The 14225-nt window shown below is 38.8% G+C and overlaps 1 protein-coding gene across 3 annotated transcripts in view; it reads right to left on the bottom strand.

The window, feature by feature from the left end:
* LOC103472330 (centrosomal protein of 95 kDa) overlaps positions 1 to 13182 on the bottom strand; it is a 15194-nt gene extending 2012 nt beyond the window's left edge. Inside the window, exons 1-20 of one of the 3 annotated variants that reach the window (XM_008421938.2) lie at positions 12943 to 13182; positions 10119 to 10247; positions 9186 to 9293; positions 8590 to 8706; positions 8291 to 8381; positions 6860 to 6930; positions 6502 to 6698; positions 5781 to 5847; positions 5629 to 5696; positions 5334 to 5521; positions 4523 to 4646; positions 3417 to 3498; positions 3139 to 3323; positions 2940 to 3035; positions 2461 to 2596; positions 2000 to 2169; positions 832 to 906; positions 564 to 716; positions 294 to 440; positions 148 to 219 (exon numbers count right to left, since the gene is read on the bottom strand). In XM_008421938.2, coding sequence (XP_008420160.1) covers positions 148 to 219; positions 294 to 440; positions 564 to 716; positions 832 to 906; positions 2000 to 2169; positions 2461 to 2596; positions 2940 to 3035; positions 3139 to 3323; positions 3417 to 3498; positions 4523 to 4646; positions 5334 to 5521; positions 5629 to 5696; positions 5781 to 5847; positions 6502 to 6698; positions 6860 to 6930; positions 8291 to 8381; positions 8590 to 8706; positions 9186 to 9293; positions 10119 to 10247; positions 12943 to 12967 — 2301 coding nt within the window. In that variant the 5' untranslated portion in view covers positions 12968 to 13182. Of the gene's footprint in view, positions 1 to 147; positions 220 to 293; positions 441 to 563; positions 717 to 831; positions 907 to 1999; positions 2170 to 2460; positions 2597 to 2939; positions 3036 to 3138; positions 3324 to 3416; positions 3499 to 4522; positions 4647 to 5333; positions 5522 to 5628; positions 5697 to 5780; positions 5848 to 6501; positions 6701 to 6859; positions 6931 to 8290; positions 8382 to 8589; positions 8707 to 9185; positions 9294 to 10118; positions 10248 to 12942 lie in introns of all 3 variants that reach the window. The other 2 variants (XM_008422094.2, XM_008422018.2) reach the window with 2 other exon arrangements.
* Between the last annotated feature and the right edge of the window lie 1043 nt (positions 13183 to 14225).

Genomic DNA, 14225 nt, shown 5'->3' with positions numbered 1-14225 from the left:
TAGACCTGTTGTGGCTCAATATTGGTCCATATATAAGGCGCACCGGATTATAAGGTGCACTGTCGGCTTTTGAGGAAATTGAAGGTTTTTAGGTGCGCCTTATAGTGCAGAAAATACGGTATAGTTTTTACTTCCTAATGAGTTTACCTTTTCTTGAGCTTTTTTCCGAACCTGGATCTCCTCCCGCTCATGTGCGAGTTTCTCAGCGAGTAATGAAAACTGAAAAAGACAAAATGCATGAAAATTATCAGTAATTTTATTTGCTGGCGGGTCACCTGGTGTGTTTGTCGTACCTGATCCTTGTAGTAGTTCTCCAAGGACTCGAACTGGTCCTGCTGTCGTCTCTGGTGCTCCAGCTGCTGCTCCTTGGCATAAGCTCTCTGCTCCCTCAGCCGGAGTTTCTGTAGCTCCAGACCTTCCTCGAACAGCTGCCGAAACATCTACGTACACACACACATACACACACACACTTGGAATTATTTGGAATTTATTATGACAACAATAAATCCAAACGATCATGTTGAAAAATGGATCAGGATGAATAATAAACGCTAAAGGCCCACCTTCTCCTCCTTGGTGCGCGCCCTCATCAGGCGGGCGCGGTGCTGCACATGGTAGTCGTTGTGGTACTTCTTGGCCCGGGCGATCTGCTGCCGCTGCTCCCGCAGTTTGCTCTGCACCGACTTCTGCTTCTGGATCCGCTCCTTAAACTCCCTCTGGAAGAAAAGGAGGTTAAGGAGGTTAAAGGATTCCCTGCATGTCGACAACGGAGGGGGAAGCCAGAACTCCTTGGTTGGGCGTTTTGGACATGTTTGCTCCAGTGATGCTCACCAGCCGCCTGTTGTGGTCCTGGTCTCTGTTCACCAGATCCACCAGCAGGTCGTGTTTCCTCTGAGCTTCCTCCAGCTGAAAGACAAGGAGGAGTTCATGCCCAACGCAAATCTGAGGGATTGTATTCATCATTTTGTGCTCTGGAATAAACCCAGATAACAAGGTTTACACAGCTGGTAGAAACCAGCAGCAGTCAGAGGGAGACGGTCACTTTGTCTGTCTGTCTGTCACTCTGTCTATCAGAAACTCTTTAAATTGTTCTGGGTTCCTGGAAACGTATGGATTTGACTCAGCCTGTCACAATAAAGTTCTCTTAGCAAAAAATTGAGCCAGTAATTGTTGCGATAATATTGACGTTTTGTGACCATTTTCAAGGAACATATTGATAATGGAATAAAAATGTCAGTTTGCTCTCTGATAAAGACCAATTAACTGTGATTTTGTAAAAATAAATAAATAAAAATCACCCAACACTGGAACTGGAAGATATTTTAAACATCCAAAATAAAAAAATGGCGACCAGAAACGATGAATAAAACATAAATAAAAACACACACCAGAAACCATAAATTAAATGTCCTTCAAAAAATATGAATAATCAGAAGGAAGATGATCGATCTTATTTTATATTTATCATTCAATTGTTTAATTGCTTATTGCAACAGGCTTACATTTGTATTTCCCATTTACAGTTTAAATGTGTCCTTTATCTCTTTTCCTTCCCTTTATCCTTTCTTCATTCCTTGTGTCCTGCTCCACCCTCCCTTCTTTTCTTCCTCATCATCCCTTTTTCTTCCCTTCCTTTTTGTCATGACTCGTCCTTCCTGTTCTCAATCTTTGTGTGACTTCCTTCCTTGTGAAACTCTTTCTTTAGGTTTTCCCTCTTTTACTTCCTTGTTTTTTTCCTTCCTCTGATTGATCAAAATTTAAAGCATTGGCTGCAACTGTTTACTTTAAAAGGAACAGAAAACAGAAAGACACGATCTGGAATGTTTTCTTGGGAACTGCTTAGGAACCTTGGTTATTATCATGTTTTCAACCCAGGAATTAGCCCGTGCCCAGTTGTCCTGTGCAGTAATAACATGCTTAAATTGCTACTAATGTCGGGGTGTTCAAGACTCCCATATATTTGAGCTAAAAAAATCTCACTTGTTGGAGTCGTTCTGACCTGCTTGCAGAGTTTGTGATGATGTGGATCGCGTGAGGACGACACGGCGTGCAGCCCGTCCACCTGCTGCATCTGCTGCTCCCACATTCGACCCAAAGCGTGAGGAGAGACAAGAAGGTGAGGCAGCTCCTCCCGCAGCAAAGGGAGCAACTCGTTCTCCTTTATTCTCACTGGGGGGAGGGAGACGGGAAGAGAAGTCTCTGCTTTATAACATCTACGTTAAACTTGTGGAATAAACACCCTTTTGTAGGCCTTGAATCATTAATTAGCATAGAAATGTATTAAAGCATCACGCTGTCCACACACTAAGTCACTCCTAGAAATAATTGGACCTAGACCAGAGCCTTGTGGGACACCCGCTGATGCACACAGATGTAGAAATAAACATTTCAGAGCTGGGCATTTTCCAAAACACCACCCTGACGCTAACATGAGGTCAGAGGTGACGGGTTGTGACTTACAAGATGAAGTTTTCCTGGGCACCTCGAAGCGTCTCTGTGCTGCTGTTTGTGCTTTTTGTTGAGTCTTTGTTTTGCCAGGAGATGGTTTGGGTGATGGAGAAACGTCTCTCAGAATGGCCTCTCTGTACTCTCGCTCCTACACACAGAGACAAACGACGCATCAATAACCCTCTTCTTGTCCAGACAAACATTACTGTAATTATGTTTTCTCATCAATATCTACCTGGGTAACCCATGGCAACCATTGTAGTTCAGGTAGTATTATTAATACTGGAAAATTTTGAAAACACTTTCCCTCTTAAATATTTGATAGCAGGTTTATTATGATTGAAGAAACAGCTAAATAGCAAAGAAAATGAAGAACTCTCACTTCTAAGACTATTTCCTCTTCATATTTCTCAAAAGCTCTTTACTTTAAACATTATAGATGAAAATTACAAAAAATAGTGAAACCGTATGCTTTTCTAATTCGGACTTACAGCCTTCTGAGCTCCTCTGCGTGCCATTTGGATTTCAGTTCGTTCCCTCTCTTCACACCTTCTCAGCTCCTCTTCGTAAGCTTCACTTTCCAGATGCTGAAAAGGTTTGGTTTTATCGACACAGGAATTGATTAAAAAGAAAATAACGCATTGCTTCGTGTGAAGTAATTCTTGTGTCTTTACTTGAACAGAAACACACCTTCCTCTGAGACGGCCTGTGGTGCGACTCGCCTCGTTTCGAATGATGAGGAACTTGCAGGTTCGTTTGTTTTCCGTCATCCAGGCTCAGCGCCTCCGCCATGGCCTCCTCCAGCTGGCCGTGTGAGGAGCGACATTCCGGACGAGGAGAGGTGGAGGCCTTCCGCTTGTCAGGATCAGATTTTTCTGGAAGAAACGTCCCAGTTCAGTGCACGGCTGTACATACGAGGTCGTTCTAAAGGCTGATAAAAACGATTGTCTTGTAGGTGAAACTGTAACCTGTGTGCTTCCGACGGGTCCTCTTGACGCCGCCGCTGCTGCTGTGGGACCCGTCGCTTTCTCCCAGGACTCGTTTCAGCATCTACACAGTTTATTGTTTGAATTGAAGCACGTCACAGTTACATACATTTAAAAAAAAAAAAAACAACAACATACTATTCCTGAAACCATACATTTGTTTGATTTCATGTCATTTTTATTTCACATGTTTCTTAAAGATTGTAGTTTTTCCATTAGAGTTAATTCTGGTGTTCCTCAGGGTTTGTCACTTGGTCCTGCTTTGTTTTCTTGTTATGTGCTATGGGCCATCATTTCTGTTCAAGGAGCCACACTTTAAAAAATGATGGCAAACAGGGATGTTTTCTTACAACGGAGTGACGGGTGGAAAGGTGCATAGACTTTATATACAGTATAAATAAGAGATAATACAATTTTAATAAAAAAATAAACAAAAAAATGACATTCTGAAAACATCTAATTTGACTAAAAATTAGAATTTTTTAAAATTCTTTTCAATTTTAATTTTAAAAAAAAAGGGCTGCTATAATTTAAAATATCTAATTTGACCTAAAATAAAATATGGGGTTGATTGAAACATAAATAAAAGTTTTCAAAACAACTAAATATTTCAATGAAAGTAAATTGAAATATGAAACTCAGTTTTATAAATCAGAACAGTCAGTCCTCACCACTGTCCTCCGCTACGCTGATGACCCTCTGCTCTACTTATCAATGACACCTGATGAATGACATCATCTACAGAAGTCACTATTATTGTTTCAGACTTAAAAAATGTATGAGTCGCTTTATCTTTGTATCTCAAATTTTCTCTCATAACTTCTAAAAGAAACAAGCTCATTACTGGGATAGCAGTACTTTTTAATCTCTTGTTTCTCTAATTTCCTTATCTGGCCTTGAATAAAGCTGGAGACATATTTAGATACATTTCGCACTGTTTATGCTGGTGTTCTTTACGGTTCTCTACAAAAAACAGAGAATGCAGCTCCAGCGTTAATAGAGCCAACACAGAACAGTGATAACGCAGCAACTGCTGGTTGTTCTACTGATCCAAATCAAATTCAAGCGTAGATGACGTGAGCACACACCAGATCCAGCTCCTCCAGGCGATGAGAGAGGTTCTCAGATATGTGATGCAGCTCCTCTTCCGCCTCCTTGTTCCTTTTTCTTCGATAAGCCAGAGACTCTTCTGAACTCTCCGGTACCGTCCTGCTTATTTCAAGAGACGAGACGGACGGCAATGTTGGGTTTATTTACACGGTTTCCGCATGTTTTTCGTGTTCAACAGTCCACAGTTTCCCAGATTCTGATTCGCAACAAATTCTTTGAGATATTTTAATTTAAAAAAAAGAAACATGCAAACAAACGGATGGATAGATGAATTTATGGTAGAGCGGATGGAGAAATGATTGATGATATTTGGAGAGTGAATCTATACAAAGTCTGACCGAATTTTTTAAAAAAAATCTAGATTCTTGAGAAAATATTACACTTGAATTAAAAGAAAGTAACTTATAAGTACATTTTCAGCAAGATATACGAGGTTGTTTTAAATCAATAATTCATAATGTTGATTAACATTCCACTGGCAGATTATTTCACTTAAAACAAGACATTTTTCCCATGTTAGCTATTAGGCTAACAATGTTATAAGTGAAATAATCTGCCTGTGGAACCAGTAGTTTTTCACCAAAATTAAGGAATTATTGGCTTAAAACAAGCTCCAATATCTTACTGAAAAGTTACTTGCAAGTTAATTTTGTCGTATTTCATGTGTGCTAAGATATTTGCACCAAAAATCAATGGTAAGACTTTGGATTTTTGAAGGTCAATCCAACACTACAGAAACCCTGTAATTAATGTGATAGGTTTTTTTGTCCCCTACAGCAAAATTCTCACCTGATGTCTGTGCTTGTTCTGAGACTTGTTCCTCGGTCCTTAAATCTTTGGATACAACTCAGAACTTCCCCGTCCTCATCGGTGTCTGGCGGCGAAGGCGTGATGGCCGACACCTCGTCCCGCAGGTTGAGAAAAAGCACATTGGGCTGGGTGCGGAACAACACCCTCCTCGGACCCCCGTTGGTCGGCTATGAAACGGCAGAATTTGGTGTGATTTGGTTTAATACAACGATCATTTTTTGGGAGGGGCGCGGGAGGAGAAATCTTGAGCAGAGATTTAAACCTCATTTTCTACCTCCAGTGTCTCTCCCTCCATCTCTGCCGCAATCCGCCGCCCACTGGAGGCAGAGTCGTCGCTTCCACCTGGAGATTGAACCAGGAAGTGATCACGGGCAAACACAACCTGACTTTTTCGTTCTCCAAAACAGTCTGGGTGTTTCTGCTCACCCGAAGACAGGCAATCCACCGGGGACATGATCCCGTTGGTCAGAGTCTCTGTTGTCACTTTAGAGACCTGTGACAGAGAAACAGAAATTCAGGTTCAGATTACAAACAAAACAAAAAAGTGACAGTTTATTGCTGAATGCATTTTTAAGGTTTCCTTTTCTTCACAGCAATTTCAGAAAAAAAAACAAACAAACAACGAACGCATCAGATTTGATGAGTCGAAGAATGAAAGCGCTTCAGACTGAAGTTTTTGCAGACTCTTTGGCTTGTATTTATTTGCCCTGTTGTAGAATCAGGCTTTCTGTTAAGCTTTGCAAACAAACATCCGCAGTAAAAAAGGTCAGATGTGTTACAGGACTCAACCCTTTTACGGCGAAAGTGAGGCATTTCCTCTCTTCTGTGGCAAAACAACTTAAAAATACTGGTAAAAAAACCGGCTAAAAACACAAACTTATTGAATAAGAAGATAAACAAGTAAAAAAAAGCAATTTTTAAGAGTAATACCAAACTTCTATAAAGGTTTTAATGAAAGTAAAAGTTGGTTTTAAACCAACTTCTTTCTACGAATCGTTTAGGTTGCGTCAGCATTTTCACATCCTTCCTCTAATGTGCTGCGTTGCAGAAACAGGAAGTGAGATTGTGGGAAAACGGAATGAGCCCCCCATCGTTTTTGAAGCAGTAGCCTAAATGTCGCCGCATATTTACTGCAATCACATTCTACCTCAACCCGTGTTATGTCAGGATTGGTCTCCTCGGTGGATCCCTGACTGAGGGAAGCGGCTCTGAGGGGGTGGCCGGGAGCGTGGGGCGTGTCCCGCTGGCTGGGCGGCTGCAAAGGGATGGCGGAGAACATCTGGTCCTGGTGTGGCGCTCCCTCAACGTCGACGGCGCCTGATGTCAGAGGAGGGACGGCCGGTTCTGCCATGCAGACACAAAAACATCAATTTCTCTGTTATTTTTTACATTTGCTTTGGTAAAAAAAAAAAAAAACTGCATGTTAAATACTGTAACAATTCAAACATGGCTAAAAATGCAAAGAAAGAATTTTTATTTTTTAATCCCAGTTAGCATGGACTGACCTTGTTGTTTGGCCGTAAGCGTCTGATCCGATCCTTTAAGCTCACTAGCCGATCCAGTTTCCTCCGAGTTTCTGCAAATGAGACATTGTGTTACCATTTTTTTTTTCTCCAAACTAAAACCATCTATTATCTCAGCTTCCCTGAGCATAAATCAGTCAGAACGGTTTCATAAAAAAAACATGCAGCTGCTTTGTAATATAGAATTGACTCATTAGGTTTTATCAAGAAGTTAAAACCTCGTGTTGGAAAACAGGTCTGGTTGTTTTTCTAGCTAATCACATCACAAAGAAAACTTTATTTGAAAAAGCTGCACCAAGGCTGACCAATATAATATAACCAGAGTCAGTCATGAAGAAAGTTTCATAACACAGTTACAAAACTTGAAATAAAAAAAAGAAGAAGTTTAGCATTAGATGCGTTTTAAAATAATTTATTCTTCAACGTGAACAAGATGTGAGTGTGTGAACATTTTCCCATTGAGTGGCTTCAGTATTGACTCTGCTGCAGGCGGCTAGTTGTGTCAACAGCAGAGCGGCGCTCCGAGTCATGAGCTGCAAACCCCACGGTCAGCCAGAGGCTCAGAGGAAACTAATTAGAAACATCCTTTCCTACAAATTCAACCAAAATCTGAACAATCAAGTCAACATGTAAAACTTTAATGATGTTATAACTTTCCTTATAATAGGGGTGTTCAAACTGTGGCTCGAGGGCCATTTGTGACCCTTCAAAAAAAAAATGTTTTCAGCCCCTGACCACAAGTAAAGAGTCTGAGATTTTTTTCTAGAAAAACAGAAAACAATTAGTGATTCAAATTTTTTTTTACATTTTTTATTTTAGTAAGGCAACATCTGAAGCCCCTTCAATGTTTTGGATCTTTAATGACATACAGATTTTTATAAAAAAAATTATTTATTGTTGAGCAGGTAAAACAAACAAAATCACAATAAATAAATTTTTAATTTAATCAATTTGTGGCCTGGAGGGAGTTTAAATTAGCCTCCAGAGCCAAAACTGGCCTCATAATAATGAGACATAATTATCTAAGGTGAGAAAAAACAGTTTCCTTTAGGACTGAAACAATTAATCAGATTAATCGATTACTGACATAATCATCAACAAATTTAGCAGTTGATTAATCATTCACTGGATACACAGACAGTGTGATAGTTTTAGCTTTAGCTTATTGAGATTTACTAAAGGAGTTTAGACAGTAAAATGTCAATTTTAGATTTTAAAAAGGAATTTGATTATTTGTATCTTTTAATGTATTTCTAATATTGTATTAAAAAAGACTTAAGTGGTTAACTGAAAAATCTGTAGACTGGGCCATTTTTTAAATCTGATTACTCGAGCGTCAGAATAATCAATAGATAAATTGATTATTAAATTAATCGTTAGTTGCAGCTTTGGTTTCATTGGAGAAGCTCTTACTCTACACTGGGTGAAACTGATCTCCTCTCCTGCTGCGTCTCCAGGTTGGCCGGCTTCTTGCTCTCATCAGCTTCATCCTCATTAGGTTCATCTGGAGACGAGAACAGGACGGATTACTTAGAGATCGAACAGAAGAAAAAATGAGAAAAGCAAAATGCAAACGAGTTTAAAACCAAACGACAATACTGATTTAAATCCTCAAAATTACATTAGAAGACAGAATCGTCAACAAAAATGATTTCATTAAAAGGGTAAGCCTGCAGATCATTAATAAATCTGATGAGAAAAGACAAACATACGCGTGCCACCGTTCTGCGTCTCCTCGTTCAGCTCCTCGTTGAGGTATTCCAGGAGGCCGTCAAAGATTTCCAGGAGGTTCTTGATCGACTCTTTGTCTCCGCTGACAACATTTTCTCCTGCAGACAGAAACTCAGTGAGTTAGAGCCGTTAGACGTTCCCATAAGTCAGGACTTAAACTTTCCATCCCGTGATCGCCAAAATAACATCGACAGAGACGATAAATAGAATAACTTCATTTTAGTTAGACACAAATAAACCAAGAGAAATAATTCTTATAATTACATTTTTTTTTAAATTACAAATATTATACATTTAATTTAATAATTTAACAAGTGTATTACATTGTTCAATGAGACATTTAAAGGTACATGTCTTTACTTCACGATGCATCCATTTATTTAATTTTGTCTTTTTTGGCTCTCCGTACATCTAAAGGGTCACATCCGTGTTATTCTGAAAATCATTTCGTAACCCCCACTGTGTCAACCACTGCTGTAAGTGATTTAATGCACCGATTAAGTAAATAACCCAGCCATGTTGAAGAGACATGAAACAAATCTAGAAATATGGAGTGTGTGTCGTTTCGTTTCTGTACCTGTGATGTGTGAGAGGCTGATCTGAAGGTAATCCAGAGACAGAGAGTCGATCACAGACTGAACGTTGTGGACATCGTCCTCTTGACTGTTCGCTGAGGCAATATAATCTAAAATGCAAACATAGAAGAAGAAAAAAATAAATAAATCGGCATAACTCAAAACCAGCGACCAGGAGATCTGTGCATTTAATTTGAAATCATCACTTTGGACTTTTCACTTGATCTCTTTCCTCAACCGATGTTTACAGTACGGCTGAAACGATTAATCGGCTTAATAGTGATGAATTGATTACTCACATATAGTAATTGATTATTCATTAACTGGAGTGTGCAGAATCAATAAAAGGCTTCTGAAAGCTCAACATATTCAGAGGAGTAATTAAGGCAAAACTGTACAAAAAATACATACATTTTGAATTTAGGAAGAAAAAAACTTTTGTCTGTAAATATGTTCTACCCAGAACTCAAGTGGCATTTTTAGCTTTACCCGGTTAATATTCTGTAAAAAAAGACAATCTCCTAAGCACCTTTTGCTATCCAATTATTAATCATTCAGAAAAGTAAACAGATCAAAACTTCACTGTATACAGTAGATGTTAATAAGCCAAGCAGAAAGGTGTGAGCTTCTTACATTATGGAAAGTATTTTTTAGCTGCAAATGCGTCCTTTGTAACAAATGATCAAGTGTTTGTTAATTGAATGTTATGTTTGTGCATTTTAGACAGCAAAATGTTTATAACATAAACATGTTGCTTAAGGCAAGAGTTAACGGGCATCCGCTTCAGGAAATATTATTCTATAACCTTTCTTGCCAGTAACAATCCGGATCAACCATCTTAACAACTCAGTCTCGAGAAAACGTGGCCACCGATGAACACCAGATCATCGGAGCGACTCCAGAAATATTTCATCTGCCCAGGACTTTGATTTTACCTGGAACCGTCTCCCCAAGGATAGTCTTGTACAAAGTGACGAAAACATCCGGACCGCACTCCGACAGTGTGCTCAACTTCAGGTTTATGTTACACCTGCTGAGCAGATTGTTTGCCACATCAACCCAGTCTGCAGAGAAAAAGGGGAAATAATGAGTCAGGAGGGTTTGCTGGTAGAAAAGAAGATCAGAATGTCTCGCCGAACGACAACCAAGTCCAAAACAGCAATCCTGTTTAAGCACAACGCGTTTTTTTTTGTCTGGATTTCAAGGTTTACATAACCCTTTTATGCAACTCTCAGACAGAGGATTACTTTGGTTCAATAATAGATGACAGGCAAAGCTTAGTTTTAACATCGGGAACATCACTTCTTTTCTATTCAGTTCAGTTCCATTTTATCCAATCTATGAACCTTTTCCGTGGTTTTCCTTCTTTCTCTCCCTCACTCAGCTCCACATTCTTCCAACTTTTCCATTATCTCAAACCACCTTAGCTTCACACTGATCAACATTTCTCCAAACTTCTGCACATGATTGCTCCTGTAATATGCTCTTTGCGACTTCTGTTTTGGTCATATTCATCACCAGGTATGGCTAAGTTTCAACCCGCTCAACCAAAAGTTCATCTACTAAATGCTGACTTGAAGGGGGTGAATATTTATGCAGTCACTTATTTTATGCTACATACTTTTATTTAACTGTCATTACTTTGTAGGAATCAGTTTTCACTTTTTGTGTAATTTTTTTTCGTAAAAAAAGAAGCTGTCTTTTGTAAATTATGACTGATTTGTAAAAGCAGTAAAAGGGTAAAACATCCAAAGAGGGCGAAATCTTTTTATAGACACTGAATATTTCAGAACATTTGGATCTATTTGGCCCCTGCAGGTTCTTTAATCTTGTGACTGGCGCCGAAAACAGAAGCTGACTGAGATTTCACACCAACAGCCCCAGGAACTCTTTTCCCACCGAGCTTCAGATCCGTGGACTCAGTTGTAAAAGATTTTACCCTTTGGTTTTTAGAAAATACTTTTTCTTGATTATTTATGTCTACTGTTTTTTAATACCAATTTTTATTTTGTTTTACTCAATAAGATAAACTGGCTGTTCAGTAATATCAGTATACAATATGGATATAACTGGAAACACATACTAGGGATTATTTGAAGTGCATTCATGGTAGTATAAATATTTCAATAATGTGTGTAGCGCATAAATAAATAGTTAAAAGCGGAGGCCGTTAGCATTTATTTTACTCTTTGTGTAAATCTAGCTGTTCTGTGAAGGACCAAGAACCACAGCTGAGAGGGGAGGAAGAAAGTACATAACTTTTATTTAAAAAATGTTCTTTTACATATTTATTAAAACTATCAATAAGTTGTGACAGCATGGCATTAGATAATCTCTGAATAAAAAATAAATAAAAAAATCGTGCCCCTCCACTGCATCACAGAAATGCCTCACGTCGTCAATCAGCTCATGTATGCTCTGCTCGAACTGTTAATGGTGGAGAAACAACTTACCGTTACAGGAAAACAACTTACTCGCTGTTATTGGTGGCCATGCTAACTAGCCTGAGCATTCAAAGAAACAAAAACACTAGCATGATTGACGGCGCCAAGACCCTCCTCCAGACTCCCATTGGTTGTTTTTGTCCAGAGCAGTGCATTTCTGGGGGGAGCACTATTTTTTTTTCTCTCTTACACATTCTCTGTCTCATTCCATACCGTCACCGCATAGTGATAGTTTTAGCAAATATGTAGAAAGCAAATGTTTTAGAAATATTAGACACTGCAGCTTTAAATCGGTGTTAGAGCATAAAATCTTTCCAAAGCTTTGAACATCTCAGCGTTATGACAAAAGCTGATCCTACCAAGTATCCTACCATGTATCATTTTTCCCTCTACTTCCCAAATATATCGAAGTGCAACTTGGTTTATTATCCAAAATCCTGACTATAAAATTACAAAATTTGGGGAAAACGTCAATGTGTATGGATACTTTTGCAAACTACACCGTTTTGCATACTTCATCAGCGCTTCCAGACATAACATTTGTTGTCATCTTACTTTGAATTAAACTAAACAGCATCTCACTAATCGCCACAAATAAAGTCAAAAATAAATAAGTCTCTTCTATAACTAGATTCAGTAACTATTTCCTCACATCTTGGTGGTATGACTGGATCTTTTCTTAGTTACTCCAACTCGCAACCTCATGAGGATCAGCAGTACGTTTCTTTATAATTTCCTAGACTCCCTCACTGAAATTATATTGTTAAAAATCTGTAGGACCTACATTCTCTCCGACAGACCTTCCATGTAGCTTCCTGTTCACTTCCTGTTGCCAATCCTCTCATTCGCCAAGTTTCTTCCTCATTCATCAGCTCCTTAAACTATCCTTAATAAATCGGTCTAACACAGTTAACTGCACAACCACACTGGCTTGCTTCTTTACTCTAATTTCGCCACACTAACTACTGTTTCAGGCTAAAAGTTTAATTGACATGTTTTGTTCTAAAAGAAACCAGCATTTATTGTGAGAAAACACATCTGCCTGCAACATTGGTGACTTCTCTAACGCTGTTTTCCTCAAACTTTGCCGGTTAAGTAAACTGAAAAGTAGCAAGCTAACGTTGCTAATGGTTGCCAACAGGAACTTTATGGGATAAGGCTAAACGGCGACCTGTTATCACTGTAATAAATATATATCTACAATGAACGTCTGTCCAGCTGTAAGAAGCGACAATATTAGCCATCCAGAAACCAAACTTTAGCCGCAAGCGTTACGTGTCGCTAGCTTTCAGCCAGAAAGTCGTGGTAGCCTTACTTCTCTCTCCCTCCTGGGTTCCCATGAAACAACTGTCGAAAAAAGATGGCTGGGGCTTGAAAACGGATGATGAGCCAAAACAGGGGGCGAAGTCCCAAATTGCAAACCTGACCCGAAAAACTGGTATCGGTGTTGTAGTTTTTTCGGTATCAGCTCACATTCAAAACTGAGGTCTTGTTTGATTGGACGTTAGCTCATTCTTTGTTTGAGGAAGTAAAGCATGATGTGCTGTCTACCGCCCCCTACTGGTTTCTATGGATATCGACCCTTTGCAACTACGTCACTTCATCGCACGAGTCGCAAAGTGCGCTGCACATTCATTTGGCACGTCAACGATCTTGCCATATTGCAGAAGGAGATTTTGAGGAAGTGTCTATATACATACATAAAAAAAGGTCATTCCGAGTGGAAGCTTGGAGCTGCAAAACTTTCGTATTGTGATATGTCTTTAGAATATTGTAGACCCAAATATTTTTAGCTTTTGTTATAATGTATTTTAAACAGTAAAAGATTATGCTTTTTAAAATATTTTTTTATTTTGCTTGCTTACAATTGAAAATTATTTTTAAAACACACACACACACACACACACACACACACACACACACACACACACACACACACACACACACACACACACACACACACACACACACACTAACACACACACACACACACACACTAATGGCTGTTGTAATCATAGAGCAGGCTAAATTAAAATGCAACTCAACTTTTAGATTTTTAAAATGCTAACTCACAACAACAATTACTCTAAACATGTCATCAAAATGACAACTGTGCCATTAAAATAGGTTAGCCAAAAAATATCTATATGTGACTGCATGTGCACTTTCTTTGTACTGCTACTTGGTCAATTTTATTACAAATGTATTTGGTTAACTAAAGTTTCACTTTAGACATTTATAAGATGCTGAGATTCCTTAAATTGATCAACTATTGAGAAAGATCAAGTCAGAATAAGATACATAACTGATGAGCCAAAATGACAAAAGGCACGCAGTGACTGCAAATTTGAGCTAACTGGGTATCAAGGTCCCAGGCAATAAAAAGTCAGCTGTCATATTGTTGAATTGTTCTGATTACATCAATTTAGAAATCAAAGAACAACTAAAGCAGATACTCTGTGGGATAAACGGAAAGCACATCATTATATTTTTGTCTTGTAAACTACTTAGATAAAATAGGCTCCAAACAGAAAACTCTTGTTTATGTTAAATATCAAAGTTCTTTTCACAGATCCAGTAGTTTTTGTTTGCACATTG

The sequence above is a fragment of the Poecilia reticulata genome, linkage group LG1 (genome assembly GCF_000633615.1).
Source record: "Poecilia reticulata strain Guanapo linkage group LG1, Guppy_female_1.0+MT, whole genome shotgun sequence".
Taxonomy (NCBI): Eukaryota; Metazoa; Chordata; class Actinopteri; order Cyprinodontiformes; family Poeciliidae; genus Poecilia; species Poecilia reticulata.
This window is presented reverse-complemented; position numbering and strand designations above follow the sequence as displayed.